The 21,049-nt window shown below is 36.7% G+C and overlaps 1 protein-coding gene across 3 annotated transcripts in view; it reads left to right on the forward strand.

The window, feature by feature from the left end:
* The window catches only part of HACL1 (2-hydroxyacyl-CoA lyase 1), a 47,622-nt gene that overhangs the window by 1,968 nt on the left and 24,605 nt on the right, over positions 1 to 21,049 (forward strand). For all 3 annotated transcript variants that reach the window (XR_013828594.1, XM_079923332.1, XM_079923333.1), the window contains exons 3-12: positions 628 to 668; positions 1,976 to 2,056; positions 3,148 to 3,220; positions 4,521 to 4,598; positions 5,557 to 5,651; positions 7,487 to 7,599; positions 11,308 to 11,443; positions 15,325 to 15,430; positions 17,572 to 17,655; positions 18,600 to 18,701. Coding sequence is in view for 2 of the 3 variants with exons in the window: in XM_079923332.1 (XP_079779458.1) it covers positions 628 to 668; positions 1,976 to 2,056; positions 3,148 to 3,220; positions 4,521 to 4,598; positions 5,557 to 5,651; positions 7,487 to 7,599; positions 11,308 to 11,443; positions 15,325 to 15,430; positions 17,572 to 17,655; positions 18,600 to 18,701 (909 nt within the window). In the remaining variant the exon portion in view is untranslated. The remainder of the gene's footprint in view (positions 1 to 627; positions 669 to 1,975; positions 2,057 to 3,147; positions 3,221 to 4,520; positions 4,599 to 5,556; positions 5,652 to 7,486; positions 7,600 to 11,307; positions 11,444 to 15,324; positions 15,431 to 17,571; positions 17,656 to 18,599; positions 18,702 to 21,049) is intronic.

Below are 21,049 nucleotides of genomic sequence, written 5' to 3' on the forward strand. Positions count from 1 at the left end.
CTGTGTGCCTACAGCCCGTGCTCCGCAACAAGAGAAGCCACGACAATGAGAAGCCCACGCACTGCAAGGAAAAGTAGCCCCCGCTCACCGCAACTAGAGAAAGCCCACGCATGGCAATGAAGACCCAACACAGCCAAAAATAAATAAATTTATTTTTTTAAAAAAAGCTGAAATCAATGGAAGAGAAAACAAAGAAACAATAGAGAAAAATCAACAAATCCAAATATTGGTTCTTTGAAAAGATTAATAAATTTGGTAAATCCCTAGCAAGACTGATGAAGAATAAAAGAGAAAAAATACAAATTATCAATGTTAGGAATAAAAAAGAGGACATTCCTATTGATCCTGCAGACGTTTAAGCAATTATAAGATGATATTATGAATAACTAGATGATATGGACAAATTTCTTGAAAAACTAAAAATTAGATGCTTAAACCATTATTTAAAATTTACAGGTAGAACATTACTCGTTAGAATGAAAAATGTTCCAATTCCCCCTTACTTGAGAATGAATTATTATATACATACTTTATACATGTATAATACTTAATAATACTTATTACTTAATACAATTTAATACTATAAGAGTCCCAAAATGCTTAAGTCCCAGTGTTTTTTCTTTGTAGGCTTGTTATGCTGCCTCTGCGGTTGGATATCTGACCGGCAGGTAAACTCAAGTCTATGTTTTATCTCAACTTCTTTTTTTAAACTGAGTTATAATTAACATACAGTATTATATTAGTTTTAGGTGTATAGCATAGTGATTCAGTATTTTTATACATTATGAAATGGTCACCACCATAAGACCAGTTCCTATCTATCACCGTATAAAGTTGTTAAAATATTATTAACTGTGTTCCTGTGCTGTACATTTCATCCCGATGACTTACGTATTTTATAGCTGGCAGTCTGTACCTCTTAATCCCCTTCACCTATTTTATCCATTCCTCCACACACCTCCCATCTGGCAACCACCAGTTTTTTCTCTGTCTCTGAGTTTATTTTCTGTTCATTGTTTTGTTTTTAAGAGTCCGCATATAAGTGAAATCATATGGTATTTGGTTTTCTCTATCTAATTTATTTCACTAAGCATAATATCCTCCGAGTCCATCCATGTCGACACAGATGGCAAGATTTCATTCATTTTTATGACTGAGTAATATTTCAGTGTGTGTGTGTATCAATCACATCTTCTCTATCCATTCATCCATGGATGGGCACTGAGGTTGCTTCCATATCTTGGCTGTTGTAAATAATGCTGCATGAACATAGGGGTACATATATCTTTCGGAATTAGTGTTTTTGTTTTCTTCTGATAAATACCCAGAGTGGAATTGCTGGATTGTATGGTAGTTCTATTTTTAGTTTTTTGAGGAACCTCCATATTGTTTTTCACAGTGGCTGCACCAATTTAAAGGCTGTCTTAAATAGAGGTTCTTAAGAAATTACTGTATAAATTGAAAATGGCAAGTTGAATTATATGGAGATACCTTTTTTTCGGTGCTTTAAGCTTAGAAAGTCATCTAGGGTAAAGCTTTCAAGTTCAACTTAAAAAATTGGGGCAGAGCACTACATTTCAGAATTACTTCCTGGCAAAGACCAATTTACATTATATATTTGTTAAGAAAATTTTTAAAAACACTTTTTTTCCATATAGAAATGTACTCAGTAGTCAAAAATTTGCTTCTGTATGCAGTCAACTTGATTTAGCCCAAATATAATAGGAGCAAAGTATAAAGAGGTTAGTGAAATAACAGTGTGAGGATGGTAGGTACCTTATTTCTTACAGGAAGACTGATATAACCTTTTTTATTCTAATTAAAAAAATATTCTAATAATAGTTTTACAATTGTAGTAAAGATCTATATATCCTGCCTTTGAAGTTCAAGAAGGTGACATTTCACCCTAAAGTGATATGAATCAAGTGTTGCATTTGACCTGCTTTTAATAAAATTAATTCTGTTTTGCTTTTAGGCCAGGAGTTTGCCTTGTTGTTTCTGGCCCAGGTCTCATCCATGCTTTGGGTGGTATGGCAAATGCAAACATGAACTGTTGGTAATTACTTAAAACATTTTCTTAAAAATCTTAATGCATGATTTTACCTAGTGGAGCAACCACTGATCTGTGGTGGGAAGACCAGGGGTCAGGTGCTTAAGGAAATGGCTTAGTGAAAAATTAAGAGAGTTAGGAAGAAAATAAGAAAAAAAAATCAACAGCTCTTTTACCTAGAAAAAAAGACTATTAATATTTTGGAATAAATATGTGTATATTCCATATCTATCTATCTATATATATATATGTGTGAATGTGTGTATAAGTCTCTTTAAGTGAAGAACTGTTTATCAAAGATCCCAGTTCAGTATGCAAGAATGTATTTAATTTTTCACCTTGTCTTGCATAACTAGCAGGACAATTGAAATCTTATATTTATTGAGTTGGCTTTATAAGCAGATTAGTTGCTCTTGCCCTTAATCCCATCTCTGGTTCTTTACTCATAAGATCATGTTAAAGGGGGATATGTTTTGATCAGTTCATAAAATGTTTAAATTTCCTGTGGGAAGGACATTGTTTTCTTTCTTGCCATGTGTTTCCTACTTTTTAGGGTTTGACTTCTTTTCTTTCGTCCTTCCTACACTTTCTCTTTCTTATCTACTTTAGTATCTGATAATTTTTGAGTAACTTTAACTTTGCTGTATCTTTTTTTTTTTCTCCCCAAAGCATAAGAATTTTATTGCTGAGGAATTTTTTTCATTCTGCCATTTCCAAATAGACTCATTTAGGAAAGTGTGACAAAAGTTTTTTTCTTCTCTTAATTTCAAGAATAATAGGAAGGGCATAACAATTCATTTTACATCATCACACCCAGAGGTTTAGAATCAGTATCCAAAAGAGGCAGGGGAGAGAGGGGCATGGAGGAAAAATATTTACCGCAAATTACAGATTTTTCCAAAATTGAGGAAGTGTTCTCTCACACCAAGTTGTTTCCTAAATCTTTCTAAATTGGCAGTTTTTAAGGGAAAATGTAATTCTCTCTCTTTCTCTCTTTTTTAACATTCATTGAGTGTTTATTATTTATTGGGTACTTGCTGAGTACTTTACATGTTGATCTCATTTGTAATTCTCTTTTAAAAAAATTAATATTTCAGGCCCTTGATTGTGATTGGTGGTTCCTCTGAAAGAAGTCAGGAAACAATGGGGGCCTTCCAGGAGTTTCCTCAGGTACCCAACTCTAAGATCTTCCCTCTATCATTTTAGTAACGTAAGTATACTCCATTAAGATTTATGGAGAAGAAATTAAAACTCCTGTCTGCAAAATAAACAATTAAAATAAAAGTACCTGAGATATTTTAAAGGTAATTTTCCTCAACTACAAGAAACTCTCAGTGTGGTTATTAAGAAAGCTTAGGCTCTGTTTAGGAGCAATCTTCCAAGAAATACACCTTTTTGACAGAAATTTAAACTCTGAAAATAATCTCTTCAAAGAGTCAAGAAAATGCAGGAATAAAAATGGCTTGGGACTATCAGACTTTGAGGAAGAGAAAAGTTGAGAGGAAAACTCCTACTCATACCTGTGGGACTAAGACTACCAACTGTTAAGTAGATTTTATATCAAAAAGTATTAAGAGAAACAGTTTCTATTGAATATACAATGCTTCAAAGTACATTAAACAGTGAAAAATTAACACTACTGAATTTATGTCAAACAGCATAACAACAAAATATATAACAGGAAAACTGGCAGAAATGTAAAAATAGATTATTATTGTAATGAGATATAATAGATGAAGTTGTGTATTCCTGGCTTTAGAATTTCTGGGTCCAAGGATATACTTACTTACATTTTTAGGAGACATTGTCAGCTTCCCTTCCTATTTATATTCTCACCAGAGTTTATGAGAGTGCCTGTTTTCTTGTATTATGATAGATGCTGGGTATTATCTAACTTTTTTATTTTTGCCAATCTAAGAAATGAAAATTGTGTCTTGTTTTGATTTTCTTCCTGAATCACACCAAGGCAGAGATTTGGTTGTACTTTGAATAGGCTTTTTTTTTTTTAAGAAGATGTTGGGGGTAGGAGTTTATTAATTTATTTATTTATTTTTGGCTGTGTTGGGTCTTCGTTTCTGTGCGAGGGCTTTCTCTAGTTGTGGTGAGCGGGGGCCACTTTTCATCGCGGTGCGTGGGCCTCTCACTATCGCGGCCTCTCTTGTTGCGGAGCACAGGCTCCAGACGCGCAGGCTCAGTAGTTGTGGCTCACAGGCCTAGTTGCTCTGCGGCATGTGGGATCCTCCCAGATTAGGATTCGAACCCGTGTCCCCTGCATTAGCAGGCAGATTCTCAACCACTGCACCACCAGGGAAGCCCCTGAATAGGCTTTTAAGAAGCAATCTAGGTAATGCATTTTTCTCCATCTTGCCTCTAAACATAATAGAAAGTAATGGCTTAACATTTTGTCATCTTTCAGAAGAGTAATATGATACATGAGCTGAATTTTAAGTGATTTTCTTTTCGCATATAGGTTGAAGCTTGTAGATTATATAGCAAGTTCTCTGCCCGGCCAAGTAGCATAGAAGCTATTCCCTCTATTATCGAAAAGGTACAGTATTTAATTACAAGCTCTCCAAGTCAGCTGGTTTTTCTCAATTGCTTATTACCTGTGTTACTTTTATTCTCCATAGAATGAGTAGCAATTTGGAATATATTCACGCAATTAGCAATGATATTGATAAATAGCTATGTACATTTTAATATTCACTGTCATTAACTTAATTAAAGAAACCGATAAAATAAATTATTTTGGAAAAAATTTCCCCTCTACTTTAGTTTTTAAAATTTTTTTAAATTATGAAAAAATAAAAAGAAGGATATAATGAAACCCTGGGTACCCTTTCTCTTATACTTTTGCAAGATTATTTTTGAAAATAATACTTATATTATTAAGTATTATTACTTAAATTTTTGAAAATTAGTACTTATTACTTAAATTATTTAAGTATTATTACTTAAATTTACTTTAAGTTTTTGAAAATTAGTACTTCTATTAGTATTAATGTAAGACCATCTCTTAGTTGATTAAACAACGTATTATAAGTTAGTTTTATATGTGAAGTTATATTTAAGCTGTTTCAAAAACCATGTGTTACAGAAACCATTTGATACATGTTACAACATCACAGTTTCTGAAACCTTTGCTAAATCATTAGCATTAGGAAGCAGGTGAAAGTAATGTTATAAAGTAAAGACTTGGAAGGCAGAACCTAGTAGATAATTTCTAGGACTAAAGTGTAATAGAAAATGAATTTTAAAGCCCTAAGTGTGTATTTTTTTCTTATCTCTCCCCTTTTAAACAAAAATATCTTTTAAAATATATAGAATCAATAGAGGGCATTTCAATGTAATTAAAATTGGTTACTTCTAAGGATGTTGCATCAACTAAGGATGTTGAGAAAAATCAAAATAGTGTTCATTTCACAATTTTAAATTATCTTTGAGTGGAATGTGATAATAAGGATTGAGATTTTTAAAATATTTTCTTCCATTTGTAATGAACTTAGGCAGTGAGAAGCAGTATTTATGGTCGTCCAGGTGCTTGCTATGTTGACATACCTGCAGATTTTGTGAACCTCCAGGTGAATGTGAACTCTATAAGGTGAGTAATAGTTAACTGGAGTTCTTTCTTAATTGTGTTACCATAATGCTTACCTTTTAAAAAGAATTTACCTAGCAGTTTATAAGTTAATCTTCAATTTGTCTTAACTTTTGAAGATTTAGTAATTAAACTGAATCCTGGCCAAAGGGCTTAATTCTCTTAATTAAAATGGCATTATTTAGGAATTATTTTGGGGTTTAATTACTAAATCAAATACTTGGAGCTTCACAAACTCCTCATTTGAAATTATTCTTTCAGTAACCATAAAAAACTAATCCTCATGTAGTATGGTTACTTAGAGTCTTCATGGTATAAACCAAGAGATGAAGTGACTATTGAAAAATAGTAATTTTCAAATAGTTCTAGTAAGAACTCAGCATAAAAAATTTCAGTCTGTCTCTGTGATTTAAAAATATTTCAACACCAGATGTTACTATGATTTGCCAAGTTCCCCTATTCCATAAATAAACACTGAGTGAACAATAAGTACAACAAACTGGTATCTAAGTCACTCCTGGTAAGGATGGGTACTTGGGTTACTGCATCACCCTGAGTACCATTTAGCGCATTCCTGCTGTCATGGACCTAGTGACTACAGAGAGACAGTGGGCATTTCTGTTCACTCAGGATACCAAGTAGAGGTTTCCATTTGGGAGAGTCAGACATCTATTCTTCATAATACCTGAACATGACAATCAAAATAATATTATTGGGGTTGGGGGGAGATGTGCCTTAGGTAAGTTAACTCTGTAAGCCTTCTTTAAAATTTTTGTAAAGATTTGGATGTCCTTTTTTGGTATTATATGCCCAAGTTTTGTACAGTATGATGTTTATTAATTAGGATAAATGAACTAAAACACTGAGGAGTTGGTGTCTAGAAATACTTAACTATGACAGTTTTAATATTTAATATTTCTTTTACTAATGCATATTGTGATACTAAAATATTGACTTACTCAATGAGTGGAAATATAGTGAGGTAGTTACAAGCATGGACTTTGGAGACAGAAAAACCGATTTCAATCCAGTCTTTGCCACATGCCATCTGGGGACCCCAGGCAAGTTACCTACTTTTTTTTTTTTTTTTTTTTTTTTTTTTTTGCGGTACGCGGGCCTCTCACCGCTGTGGCCTCTCCCGTTGCGGAGCACAGGCTCCGGACGCGCAGGCTCAGCGGCCATGGCTCACGGGCCCAGCCACTCCGCGGCATGTGGGATCTTCCCAGACCGGGGCACGAACCCGTGTCCCCTGCATCGGCAGGCGGACTCTCAACCACTGCGCCACCAGGGAAGCCCAAGTTACCTACTTTTTGAGTTTTTTTTTTTTTCACAGTAGTGAAACAGAGATAATGGTAATACCTAATCTCATTATTTTGAACATTAAATAAGGATAAATGGCACATAGTAGGTATGAAATATTAACTTTTAGTATGTTTTTTTATTATTACTACAACAACAACTACTACCACAGTGTGAAGCCATTAATTCAGATTTCCTGTCAGTGAATTGCTCCTTTGGTTGTTAAATGATCTTAGGGAATAAATATTAATTTACCAGGTATGATAAGGATATTATGGTTATATGGGAGAAAGTCCTTATCTTTTAATTTTTAAGTCTTGCTGTGGTAATCTACTGTCAAATGGCTTAGGAAGAAATGTATATGTATATTTATGTGTGTATGTGTGAGGCAAATGTGGTAAAATATTAGTAGTTGAATTTACAGGGTGGGCATATGGAGTTTATTATACTATTTTTTCTACCTTTTTCTGTATTTGATATTTTCACAATAAAAAAGTTTAAAAGTTGGCCTCCTAATTAACAGAGCTCTTTATTTCCAGGTACGTGGAGTGCTGCATGCCACCTCCTGTTAGTATGGCAGAAAGCTCTGCTGTATGTATGGCAGCATCTGTTATTAGGAATGCCAAACAGCCCCTTCTTATCATCGGGAAAGGTAGCATTGAATGGAACTCTAAATCTTGCTAGGCTTTCAAAAGAATGCTGATTCTGTTTAGAAATTGTCTTCATTATTTATTAGCATTGGCTCTAATGTTTGAAATTGGAATAAAAATTCTCTTTATTCATTTAGCATTATTTATTAGTTTTGAAATCATAGAATTATTCTAGAATGCCTGGAATATCACCTATTACATTTCTTTCTTTTTTTGTAAATTTATTTAGTTTATTTATTTTTGGCTGCGTTGGGTCTTCGTTGCTGAATGTGGGCTTTCTCTAGTTGTGTCGAGCGGGGGCTACTCTTCGTTGTGGTGTACAGGCTTCTCATTGTGGTGGCTTCTCTAGTTGCAGATCATGGGCTCTTGGTGCATGGGCTTCAGTAGTTCTGGCACGTGGGCTCAGTAGTTGTGGCTCGTGGGCTCTAGGCACACAGGCTTAAGTGGTTGTGGCACACGGGCTTAGTTGCTCCTTGGCATGTGGGATCTTCCCAGACCAGGGATCAAACCCGTGTCCCCTGCATTGGCAGGCGGATTCTTAACCACTGCACCACCAGGGAAGTCCCTATTACATTTCTTATGAATAAAATGTGTTTCTTTCCATTATGAAGATTACACATGAATATTATTAAAAATTTGGAAAATCCAGTAGATTAGAAAGAAGAAATCCCTTCATCCAAAGAAGATCATTTTAACATGTAGTACTTTTGTATTCCTTTTTGCATGTATATTTTATACCTTGTGATCATACTGTATAGACAGTTTTTTATTTTTTTTTTTTTTGTGGTATACGGGCCTCTCACTGTTGTGGGCTCTCCCGTTGTGGAGCACAGGCTCCGGACGCGCAGGCTCAGCGGCCATGGCTCACAGGCCTAGCCGCTCCGCGGCATGTGGGATCTTCCTGGACCGGGACATGAACCCGTGTCCCCTGCATCGGCAGATGGACTCTCAACCACTGTGCCACCAGGGAAGCCCTAGACAGTTTTTTTTAAGTATACAATCTAATATCTTTTGGTATATTTACAAAGTTGTGCATCCATCACCACAATCAATTTTAGAATATCGTTATTACCCTCTCCCAAATCCCACATCCCTTAGCTGTCACCCCAAACCTCCTTAGCCCTCTGCCCCAGGCGACCATGAATCTATTTTCTGTCTCTATAGATTTGCCTATTTGGACACTTCTTTTAAATAGAATCATATAATGTATGGTCCTTTGTGACTGACGTTTTTGATTTAGCGTAATGTTTTCAAGGTTCATCCACGTTGTAGCATGTATCAGTACATCATTTCTTTTTATTGCTGAAAAATAATGATAATATATTTACTATAATTATATATAATATAATAAATATAATTCATAGTTACTATTGTTATTATTCCATTGTATGGACATACCACATTTAATTTAATCCATTCATAGTTGATGGACATTCGGGATGTTTCCACTTTTGAACTACTGTGAAAAATGTTGCTATGAACATTCATGTACAAATGTTTGTGTGGATGTATGTTTTCAGTTCTCTTCAGTACGTACCTAGGAGTGGGATTGCTGGGTCAAATGGCCACTCTATTAGACAGTTTCGTATTATAGTTAATTCATTTAATGTTAGAATAACATGTTCTCATGGTGTTAAATTTTCTTCCCAAATATAATTTTTAATGTCCATTCATGTATATACTAATACTTTGCTGGCAAATATTTAAATCTTTGCCAGTTTTTGTTTGTGTTTAGAATAGCTGCAACAGACTCGTTTGTACTTAAAGCTTTTTCCATATTTAGGATATAAGATAGATTCCCAGAAAGAAAATTAATTAAATTAAAATGTATTCATATTTTAAGGCCTTTGGAACATATTGTCCAATTGCTTTCTCCCAAGGTATTGTACCAGTTTATACACATGTCAGCAATTTATTATAGTATCCATTATATGTTCTAGACCTAAAGGGGCTATGAATCATCTATGACCATGCTAGTCATTTATCAACTACAGGAGGTAACTACATAGAAATTAAAAACAGTTTTAGTAAAAATGGTGGACAACAGAAAAAAATTGAAGTCAGAGCTGAGTTTTGTACAGCTATGTGATATATTAGCTCTGTGACCTTGGCAAAAACTGCTTTGAGTCTCAGTTACCTCACTTGTAAAATAGAGATTAGCTACCCCAACAGTACTGTTAAAATTAAACAACAAAATAATAGAAAGAGCTCAGTGGATGCTAGTTTTTGTACTTCCTTCAACCACCATTTAATGAGTCCTTATGATAAGGCAGGGATTATAGAAAACATTTGTGGGATATATAGAGAAATAATGGTTCCTACTTATAAGTAGACAGACCTGGTCACAAATAAGTGGGGTGTGTGTAGAGAGCTGAGGTGGATTCCTAGGGGAAGCAGCAACAATGTTCTTGTGTAGGTGGTGTGGAAAGACCGTTCAGAAGAGATGATGCTGTAGCCACCCCTTGAAATAATGGGTGACCGGTCACTGAGTGGACACAGAGAACCCACGCATTCCAGGAAGAGGGAACTGAATGGACAAATATTGAGGCAAGAAGGAGAATATAAGGAAACTTTCTGGATTAAAAAAAAGCGATTATTTTTCATCCTACATGGATGACAAAAGATTGTAAGGTAGTTTTATAGTGGGGAGCATTAAATTGAATCTGAACATACTATACTATTTACTGAGACTCAGTAGAGAATTATAACTTCTGGATATGGAGTAATATTCTACTAACCCTGAGAAAGAGCATAAAGTTAAATAGCTAAAACGATGGCCTTGATGACATGAGAAACGAAATCATTTCTTTTTTTTAAAACATATTTATTGGAGTATAATTGCTTTACAATGGTGTGTTAGTTTCTGCTTTATAACAAAGTGAATCAGTTATACATATACTTATGTTCCCATATCTCTTCCCTCTTGCATCTCCCTCGAAATCATTTCTATATTCAAACAGTAAGTTGTTTTCATTGAGGGCATAAAGCATATGGTTAGTCTGCAGGCACACAACTGTAAAAACAAATGATGTGACCCATTCGAGTTAGTCCGGTTGTGATCACAGGATTATAGAGCCTGTGAAGCGATCTACAGAGCTTTAGAAACGTAGACCCCTTGTTAGGATTTCCATCCACAGCCTAGATGACGGTGCAGTCCTGGTTAGCTGGTGGTGGGGAGCAAAGTGTGAGGTTGCTCTTCCCTGTCAGGGCAGAGTCCTTCCTCTCCTACCTGCACCTACCAGTAGATGTGTGTCCAGGGAATTGTGAGTAGTAATCCAGTAGGAAGGTAGCATAGAACTGACAATTAAGAGCAGCAAGAGATGTGAAGTGCAAATTTTGTTTAGGGGTAGACATCTTTCAGAATAATTGATAATATCACTTGGGGGGGAAATTAGAACTATTGCCTTCTTAAACATTTTAAAATACCAAAGATAAAAACCATAGTCACAGGACTTCCCTGGTGGTCCAGTGGTTAAGGTGCTTCCACTGCAGGGGCACAGGTTTGATCCCTGGTTGGGGAACTAAGATCCCACATGCCGCGCGGCATGGCCAAAAAACAAACAAAAACCATAGTCACGATTTGTTTTGAGTTTAAGCCCTGAGCAGGAGAATGTTTGAGAAGTTCTAAAAGCAATTTCACATGAACTATTTTAAGGGTCACAGTGTCTGGAGCTTAACTGACTTGTCCAATACATTTCAATTTCTTGTAGGTGCTGCTTATGCCCGTGCAGAGGAGAGTATCAGGAAGTTGGTGGAGCAATGTAAATTGCCATTTCTGCCCACCCCCATGGGAAAGGGTGTTATCCCTGACAACCATCCAAACTGTGTAGGTGCTGCCAGATCCAGGTACGTGGCGCTCCAGATTTTAAAGACAATGGCTTGGCAGATTCCAGGCTAATTTAAATTGTTTTGTGACTTTAATGAATCTAGGAGAAGTTCTGAAAGAATCACGTAATTTTAAGCACATTTGTTTCTTTTCAGACTTTTCAACACTTTAAAGATGTTGTCCTCTATCTCCTGACTCTCATGGTTTCAGATGAGAAATCTGTAGTCATGAGAATCTCTGTCCACCGATGTAGTTGTCTTTCTGTGGCTCCTTCCAGAATTTTTTTTTATCTTTGTTTCTCAGCAGTTTGATTATGATGTGTCTGGACACGGTTTACTTTTAGTTTATCCTGTTTGGGGTTCTCTAATCTTCTTGAATCTGTACATTGATACCTTTCACCAAATTTGGAAAGTTTCTGGCCATTATTTCTTCAAATATTTTTTTCTACACCAATCTCTTTCTCCTTTCTGGAGTAACACAAATATTAGGCATGTTGATATTCTCCCATAGGTCCCTGAATAACTGTTTAATTCTTTTTACTCCTTTTGTCTACTTTATATGTTCTATTTCTCTGCTGAGAACATTTATCTTCCCATTTATTTCAAGAATATTTTTGTTTACCTTATGGAACATAGTTATAATAGCTGATTTAAAGTATGTGTTTACTGATTCTAACATCTGGGTCATCAGTACAATTGGCATCTATTCATTATATTCTCTTTTGAAATTGGAATTTTTCTGGTTCTTTGTGTTTTGAGTAGTTTTGGATTGTATCCTAGAATTTTGAATACTGTGTTGTGAGATTCTAGGTCATACCAAAATCCTCTGTAGAATGCTGATTTTGTTTGTTTGTTTTAAGCAAGCAGTTAGCTTGGTTAGATTCAGAGTGCAGGTTCTGACTCACTCACTGTGAGCATGGTTCCAGGGTCAGTTGATTTCCAAAGCCTTTGCTATGCTCCTTTGGGTCTGTCCACACATGCCCAGCCCAGGGGTGAGCCCCAGCCCCAGTTCTGGATACAAACATGCTGGTTCATATCCAGAACTAGGGATTCCTTTTCTCTCTTAAGACATAGCCCACCCATTTCCCAGAGTCCCTTTTCCTGGCCCTTGCTGCTACCTTATCGTACCACACAACAGGTGCTGCCTTTGAGGCAAAGTGGCAGGAAAAAAAAGAAAGATGAAAGATAAGGGGGATGCCCCCATACTCTCCAGACCACAGGGGCCCCTTTTCCCAGTTCCTCTTGCCTGAAAAATGAAGTTTCTCTTGGGATTTTAGCTGCTTAGGACTTACCACAATGCCGCTGTGCTGCCCTCAGAGCACAGCTGTGAGAGAGAAATAGAGAAAAAGAAAATTTTGGAGCTTTCCCCCCATGCTCTCAGGCATGTGATCTTCTGGCCAAAAAGACACGGTTTCTCTCCAAGTTTTTGCTTTCCTTTAGTTCTGCAACTAGGACTGCTCTGAATCAAAGCGAAGAGATAAAAGAGGGGAAAACCTTAAAAACTCACCGCCTGCATGGGTCACTTCTTTGATCTCATCCCAGTCCACCTACTGTTGTTTACTTTTCAGAAGCCTCAGGTAGTTGCTTTTTATACTTGGTTCAGAGTTTCCACTGTATCAGTGGGAGAGCTCGGCTGGAGTGGGATTACCCAGCCTTGGCTGGCACTGGAAGTCTCTTCTTAGATTTTTTTTTTTTCTAATTGACTTCACTGTTCTTTTCACTGTTGTTTTTTTTTTTTTTTGCCCTGCCACATGCGGCATCTTAGTCCCCAAGCAAGGATCAAACCCACACCCCCTGCAGTGGGAGCTTGGAGTCTTATCCACTGGACTGCCAGGGAAGCCCCTCTTCTTTTTAAATTTTTAAAACACACTTTCTGATAAACCATGTATTTTTTTCTTTTAATTTCTTTATTATGAAATATTATAAATATACAAATGAGAGAGTAATTCAATGAGTACTATGTAACCACCACTCAACTTTATCAAATATAATATTAAGTAGTATGTTGTTGCTTTAAGGTTTTTTTTTTTAAGAAACAAAAAATTACAATTTGTTTGTAGTCCCTGCATACCTTACCTGATCCCACTTCCTCCCTCCCTCTCCACAGTTTACCACTGTTCTACATTTGGTAATTTTCATGTTATCATGCACACACTAAATTAATTTTGAGGGGTTTTTAAATGTCATGTTTGTTGTTCAGTCTTTAATGTTGCTCATTTAATGCTATTTTAATAAGATTATATGTTTACTTTTTTCATATTAGTATACATTGTACAGTAGCCAAATTAATTATTACACTGTTTTTTTCTTTTAATATACTTTAACTTGGGTTGAGCTGAAGTTTATCTTCATTCCTGTTGAATTTTAAGAAGATAATATTGATGACATTAATAATATAAAAAAGATTGTAAGGGGCTGTAAATAATTGTATCAACAATTTCAAGGGTTTTGGAGTATCTATAAACAAATCTGTCCTTCCATTTTCAGGTTTTTTTTGTTTTTTGGAGGGTGTTTTTGTGGTACGCAGGCCTCTCACTGTTGTGGCCTCTCCCGTTGCGGAGCACAGGCTCCGGATGCACAGGCTCAGTGGCCATGGCTCACGGGCCCAGCCGCTCCACAGCATGTAGGATCTTCCCGGACCGGGGCACGAACCCATGTCCCCTGCATTGGCAGGCGGACTCTCAACCACTGCCACCAGGGAAGCCCCCATTTTCAGTTTTTATCTGTTAGTTAAATTGGGTCCCACAGGACCAAAACAGTATATGAGGATAGCTTTTTTGACTATATAGTTGAAATAATAACTGAATTTCTCTGAAAAATAGCATAAGCCACTGCAGAAGATAAAAGCAAAAAAAAAAAACAAACCAAAACAGATCCTCTTTGGGCAAAAGATAAGAAAAATGGGAAATAGCCAAGAAGTAAAAAAAAGAAAACCCATGGCAGTTATTATAATAAAAATTATCCTGGAAAAAGGCATGACATTTCAATTGGATCAATAATAATGACAGTTGTATGCGTCATTAGAGCCACATCTGAAACAAAATGATACAGTGTAAAAGCAAGCAAAGATGTATGCGGTAAACAAAAGGAAAGCAAGAGTTATTAATATCAGAGTAGATATCAAAGTAAATATCAAAAAATTGAAGTTATATTGACAAAAATACTAAGATATATAAAACTGTTAGAAATATACTTGGTGTAATATTTTTTTAAAGCAGTTGGGGAAAGTGAATCAATCATCATAAAAATACCTGCTTCAAGGAATCAATATGAAGTATATATTAAGATTCAAATAAAGATGTGCAACCCAGTACTGTTAATAACAAAGAAAAATATCCAGCATTTGAGAAGAGGTGAAATAAATTTGTGTTCAACAAAATGTGTAGCCTTTAAAATTTGTATTTAAGAAGAACTTAATGATAAAGGAAAACATTTATGATAAGCAAAAGCACATGAGACATTTAGTGTATAAGCTCAACTATATAAAAATACACATGCATAGAAAAAAAGACTAGATGAAATTATGCCAGGATATTAATAATAGTTTATAAGTTTATAGTATTATTGGGAAATTTTGGCTTTTTCTTTATACTTTTCTGCTTTTTCCAGATTATCTACAGTATACTTATATTAATTTTTCTAATGATAAAAAAGTAATAAATGCTATAGAGTATAGATAAAGTCTTATGGTAGTATTTTCTACTTATTTCATCTTTTGGATTACCATTTAAATAGAATGGCTTCATAAATTATTTCAGTTTGAAAGATCAAATTTACCGTATAAGCTGATTCTCAAGAACAGTGCAAGATCCAAATTATTTAGACTTTTCCAAATACTTTAGAATAATTCAAATAAGAATGTAGATATCCCTTTTGTTATATCAGATTTTTCTTTTTAATAGGGCTTTGCAATTTGCTGATGTAATTGTGTTACTTGGTGCCAGATTAAATTGGATTTTACATTTTGGACTGCCTCCAAGATATCAGCCAGATGTGAAGTTTATCCAGGTACTCAGAGGAGAGATTAACTGATTGATTGATTGATTTTTGGCTGCGTTGGGTCTTCATTGCTGCACTTGGGCTTTCTCTAGTTGCGGTGAGCGGGGGCTACTCTTCATTGCGGTGCGCGGGCTTCTCATTGCAGTGGCTTCTCTTGTCGTGGAGCACAGGTTCTAGGCGCACAGGCTTCAGGAGTTGTTGTACACAGCCTCAGTAGTTGTGGCTCGCAGGCTCTAGAGCTCAGGCTCATTAGTTGTGGCACATGGGCTTAGTTGCTCCTTGGCATGTGGGATCTTCCCAGACCAGGGCTCAAACCCACGTCCCCTGTATTGGCAGGCGGATTCTTAACCACTGTGCCACCAGGGAAGTCCTAAGAGGAGAGATTTAAAATCAGAGCTATGTGTAGTTTATTGTTCTCTCAGCCATTATCAGCTCCACTTTCTTCTCGGCTTTTGTAAAGAACTGTTTCTCTTTTTACAAAAGTAGAATTTTATAAATTGTCTGGCATAATTACAGGTACCAAAGTAAGCTGCCTTTTCAGGCCTATGAAACATAATGTACCGCTTTACTGCTAACCAGAAAGCCTTTCAAAATCAAGTTTTCAATAGTTTGAAAAGCATAATTTGGCTCTTCTTCATAGTTCAAGTATATTTAAAGGTAGACAAAAGAGGTTCAAGTAGGAGGTAGATTAGAACAAAACATTCAGCATTGTTAGGGATCAAGTTATTCTTTTAGATTCCAAAACCGTCAAACACCCTTTGGATGGAAATATCTAAACAATGGTGCTAAAACTATGTGTTTGGAATAAGCTCTTGTATCTTTATGACCCCTCTTTATAAACCAGTTTCCTTACTGATGTGAAAGGTACTTCCCAGAAACCTGTTTGCCCTACACAGATTGTGTAAAGGTATTTTAATGGCCTCACTGCAATTGCTGTCTTCTCCCTGCTTACCTTTTACTTCCTAAGTCAACTTCTAATAGGGGCCATTGAAAACTAAAACCACAAACAAGCAAGACCTGGATTGTACTGGAAGATGCTGCCTCTTGATTACAGAATGAAGTGCATCCCCTTTGGGGTGCCTAAATTACTTTTCCTCAAGAAGCTGTTTTCACTTGCCCATGGCCATCCAGAAATGGAGCTTCTGAGTAAATAGGATGAAATCATGCCGTTCCCTGGGAGTGGGTCTCAAAATGTGGTTCCTGGACCAGCAGCATCAGCACCTCCTGGGAAACCTGTTAGAAATGTATATTTTTGGGCCCCACCCCAGACCTCTTGAGGTCAGAAACTCTGAGGTGGATTCTTGCAGTCTGTGGCTTAACAGGCCTACCGGGAGGTTCTGATATATGCTGAAATTTGAGAACTCCTGCTCTGAATAAGAATTCCAGGGTAATTAAGTAGAACCTTATTATTCATTACATTCAAAACTGTAATTGATCAAGTCAAATGCATTCCTGTGAGTACAGTGGAACAATAGTAAAGTTCTACAGAGTAGATTTTTTTTAAAATTTTTATTTATTTATTTTTGGCTGTGTTGGGTCTTCGTTGCTGCACACGGGCTTTCTCTAGTTGCGGCAAGCGGGGGCTACTCTTCGTTGCGGTGTGCGGGCTTCTCACTGCGGTGGCTTCTCATTGCAGAGCACGGGCTCTAGGCGCGCGGGCTTCAGTAGGTGTGGCACACAGGCTCAGTAGTTGTGGCACATGGGCTCAGTAGTTGTGCCCCACGGGCTTAGTTGCTCCTTGGCATGTGGGATCTTCCCAGACCAGGGCTCGAACCCACATCCCCCTGCATTGGCAGGTGGATTCTTAACCACTGCGCCACCAGGAAAGTCCCCGGAGTAGATTTTAAAATGAAGGAAGATAGTGAGGTTTCTTTTTTTTTAATGAACAATTACACGAGGTTTAATAAAATTTTAAATGTTCAAGCCTAACTGACACAGCAATTTTACTTCTTGAAGTGATGATAGTGAGGTTTCTATACTAGCTATGATACTCATATAGTTCCGCGGATTTATACTTTTATCAAGGAACTTCTTGAATATCAAATCTTAATCATATGCTTATGTGTAACATGCACAGTCCATTTACTGTCTTAATTCTTAAAGATTTTTAAGAATAAACAGTTTGTTCTTTAGCCTTGCCTCTTTTTTAGGTTGATATCTGTGCAGAAGAGTTGGGGAATAATGTAAGACCTGCTGTGACCTTGCTAGGAGACATAAATGCTGTCACTAAACAGGTGAGAGCTTTTGCCTGGGTTTTAGTTTATGTGGCTTGGTCTTTAGGGAAGTCAGTTCTTGAAAATGTTTAAATCTTGATTCACTTGGTGACAGGTCTATTAATATCTATTTTAAATAAAATTTATGATGTAAAGCTATTCTTAAATATAACTATGGAACTTGGTAAATCCAATTCCTTATGTATAGATAATTTGTATGTGGGTAAGTTAAGCATTTTTGAAAGGTGATAGAAAATTTAAAGGCATTCAGTCGGCAAACTGATTTCAGCTATCTGAAAGATTATAATACAGCTCCCAGAGGAACTGAACTTACAGCCAAGAAATGGCTTTATGTACTGGAAAAAATCTAACTTAGTATTTCTTAAGGCAATAAAGAGATTTTTTACTCTTCAAACTGTAATCAGTGACTTATCCAGATTCTTATTATTTGTATATAATTTATACATTTCACTGTGACAGATAAAATATAGGCACATTTGTTACATGACTTTGGATACAAATTGGTATGATTGTCATGATTATACAAAATTAGGATGTAATCCCCAATATTAAAACACTCTGGAGCATTTGGTCTGTATCATGGGAATCCCTAGGTATTGGGGCTATGAGTCTTCTTGCAGGGGTTCTTTGGCAGGGTGATTTTCCTTCTGTTGTCAGAGGCAGAGGAAGGCTTACAAGCCCCCTTGCCTGTGAAGTATGGAGGGGGTTACAGTTCTGCTTTGTCTTGTGGGATCCCAATTTCTGGTAGAAGTCGTCACTGAACCAAGCAGAAGCTTTCCGTGGTACCTATTTATCTTCTATCAGTTGTTTACTGCCCAGAGGAAAAACAGAGTATGAGTGATGTGAAAGGTAGGATACTGTAGCTGTGTTGTCTTTTTTAGAAGAGATTTTTATGCTAATATGATTTATTTTCAAAAAGGAAAGAAAAAGTTTCTGCTTTTTAGCTTTTAGAACAATTTGATAAAACACCATGGCAGTATCCTCCTGAGAGCAAGTGGTGGAAAATTCTGAGAGAAAAAATGAAGAGCAATGAAGCTTTATCCAAGGTAATATGGGACCCACTGAAACTCAAGAATACTTCAGGGCCATGGTTCAGTTAGTTCTGTCATAGCATGACATTTGCATTCCTAAAATCATAACGTGTAAGATACACACACACACATTCATATATGTATTACAATAAATATGGCACCTGAAGTTTCTTGTGGAAGTGGACATTGGAAAGGTTATAGCTCGTGAGTTACCGTGAAGCAGTGGAAAGAGGGGATCTGACATTGGACAGAGAGTCGTAAGAGCCAATGTGGATGGGTGTGGCTCCTTGTCCTCAGTTTGACCTTGGCACCAAATCACAAGAGATCTTTTGGAACTTTAAATCCTGGGGCATGTTGGGGCATGTTTGTCCTGTAAGATATAAGTCCACCAAGACATGCATTTATAATAGATGTTTCATCAAAACTGAAAATTTGATCTATACCACCTTTTTCATTTTTTTTAATTTCCACTTTATTGAGGTATAATTTTTTAAATTTATTTATTTATTTATTTTTGGCCACGTTGGGTCTTTGTTGCTGTGCATGGGGTTTCTCTAGTTGCGGTGAGTGGGGGCTACTCTTCGTTGTGGTGCACGGGCTTCTCATTGTGGTGGCTTCTCTTTGTTGCGGAGCAAGGGCTCTAGGTGCTTGGGCTTCAGTAGTTGTGGCACGTGGGCTCAGTAGTTGTGGCTCACGGACTCTAGAGCGCAGGCTCAGTAGTTGTGATGCACGGTCTTAGTTGCTCTGCGACATGTGGGATCTTCCCGGACCAGGGCTCAGAGCCGTGTTACCTGCATTGGCAGGCAGATTCTTAAGCACTGAGCCACCAGGGAAGTCCCTGTGGAGGTGTAATTGATGTATAAAATTGTAAGATATTTAAAGGTACATCATGGTGCATTGATAAACACACTGTGAAAGAGTTCTCCCCATCTAGTTAATTAACACATCCATCCCCTCACATTTATTTCATTTCATTTAATTTCATTTTATGTTAGTGAGACCATTTGTAGCTTTCTTTTTCAATTAACTTTTGTATCACTGCTGGAAATTCTTTTGCAACTTCCTTATCTGCACTCATGGCTCTGCCTGATAGCTGAAGGCTTTGAAATTTATAGTAATGTATGAAACTACCAAACCATCCACTGTTAGCACTAAAATGAGCCACTTCTGCAGGATTTGGCAATTTTTGTTTAAAGTCTTTGTATATGGATAGTGTTTTCTCTTTGATTGTGAGAAAGTTGTTCCTGTTTTTTTTTTAACATCTTTATTGGAGTATAATTGCTTTACAGTGGTGTGTTAGTTTCTTCTTTATAACAAAGTGAATCAATTATACATATACATATATCTCTGTATCTCTTCCCTCTTGTGTCTCCCTCCCTCCCACCCTCCCTATCTCACCCCTCTAGGTGGTCACAAAGCACCGAGCTGATCTCCCCGTGCTATGCGGCTGCTTCCCACTAGCAATCTATTTTACGTTTGGTAGTATATATATGTCCATGCCACTCTCTCACTTTGTCCCAGCTTAACCTTCCCCCTCCTGTATCCTCAAGTTCATTCTTTAGTAGGTTTGTGTCTTTATTCCCGTCTTGCCCCTAGGTTCTTCATGACCATTTTTTTTTTTTCTTTTTTAGATTCCATGTCTATGTGTTAGCATACGGTATTTGTCTTTCTCTTTCTGACTTACTTCACTCTCTATGACAGACTCTAGGTCCAACCACCTCACTACAAATAACTCAATTTCGTTTCTTTTTATGGCTGAGTAATATTCCATTGTATATATGTGCCACATCTTCTTTATCCCTTCATCTGTTAATGGACGCTTAGGTTACTTCCATGTCATGGCTATTGTAAATAGAGCTGCAATGAACATTGTGGTACATGACTCTTTTTGAATTATGGTTTTCTCAGGGTATATGCCCAGTAGTGGATTGCTGGGTTGTATGGTAGTTCTATTTTTAGTTTTTTAAGGAACCTCCATACTGTTCTCCATAGTGGCTGCACCAATTTACATTCCCACCAACAGTGCAAGAGGGTTCCCTTTTCTCCACACCCTTTCCAGCATTTATTGTTTCTAGATTTTTGGATGGTGGCTATTCTGACCGGTGTGAGATGATATCTCACTGTAGTTTTGATTTGCATTTCTCTAATAATTCATGATGTTGAGCATTCTTTCATGTGTTTGTTGGCAATCTGTATATCTTCTTTGGAGAAATGTCTGTTTAGGTCTTCTGCCCATTTTTGGATTGGGTTGTTTGTTTCTTTCATATTGAGCTGCATGAGCTGCTTGTAAATTTTGGAGATTAATCCTTTGTCAGTTGCTTCATATGCAAATATTTTCTCCCATTCTGAAGGTTGTCTTTTCA

Source organism: Stenella coeruleoalba (genome assembly GCF_951394435.1).
Source record: "Stenella coeruleoalba genome assembly, chromosome: 5".
In the NCBI taxonomy this organism is placed as follows: Eukaryota; Metazoa; Chordata; class Mammalia; order Artiodactyla; family Delphinidae; genus Stenella; species Stenella coeruleoalba.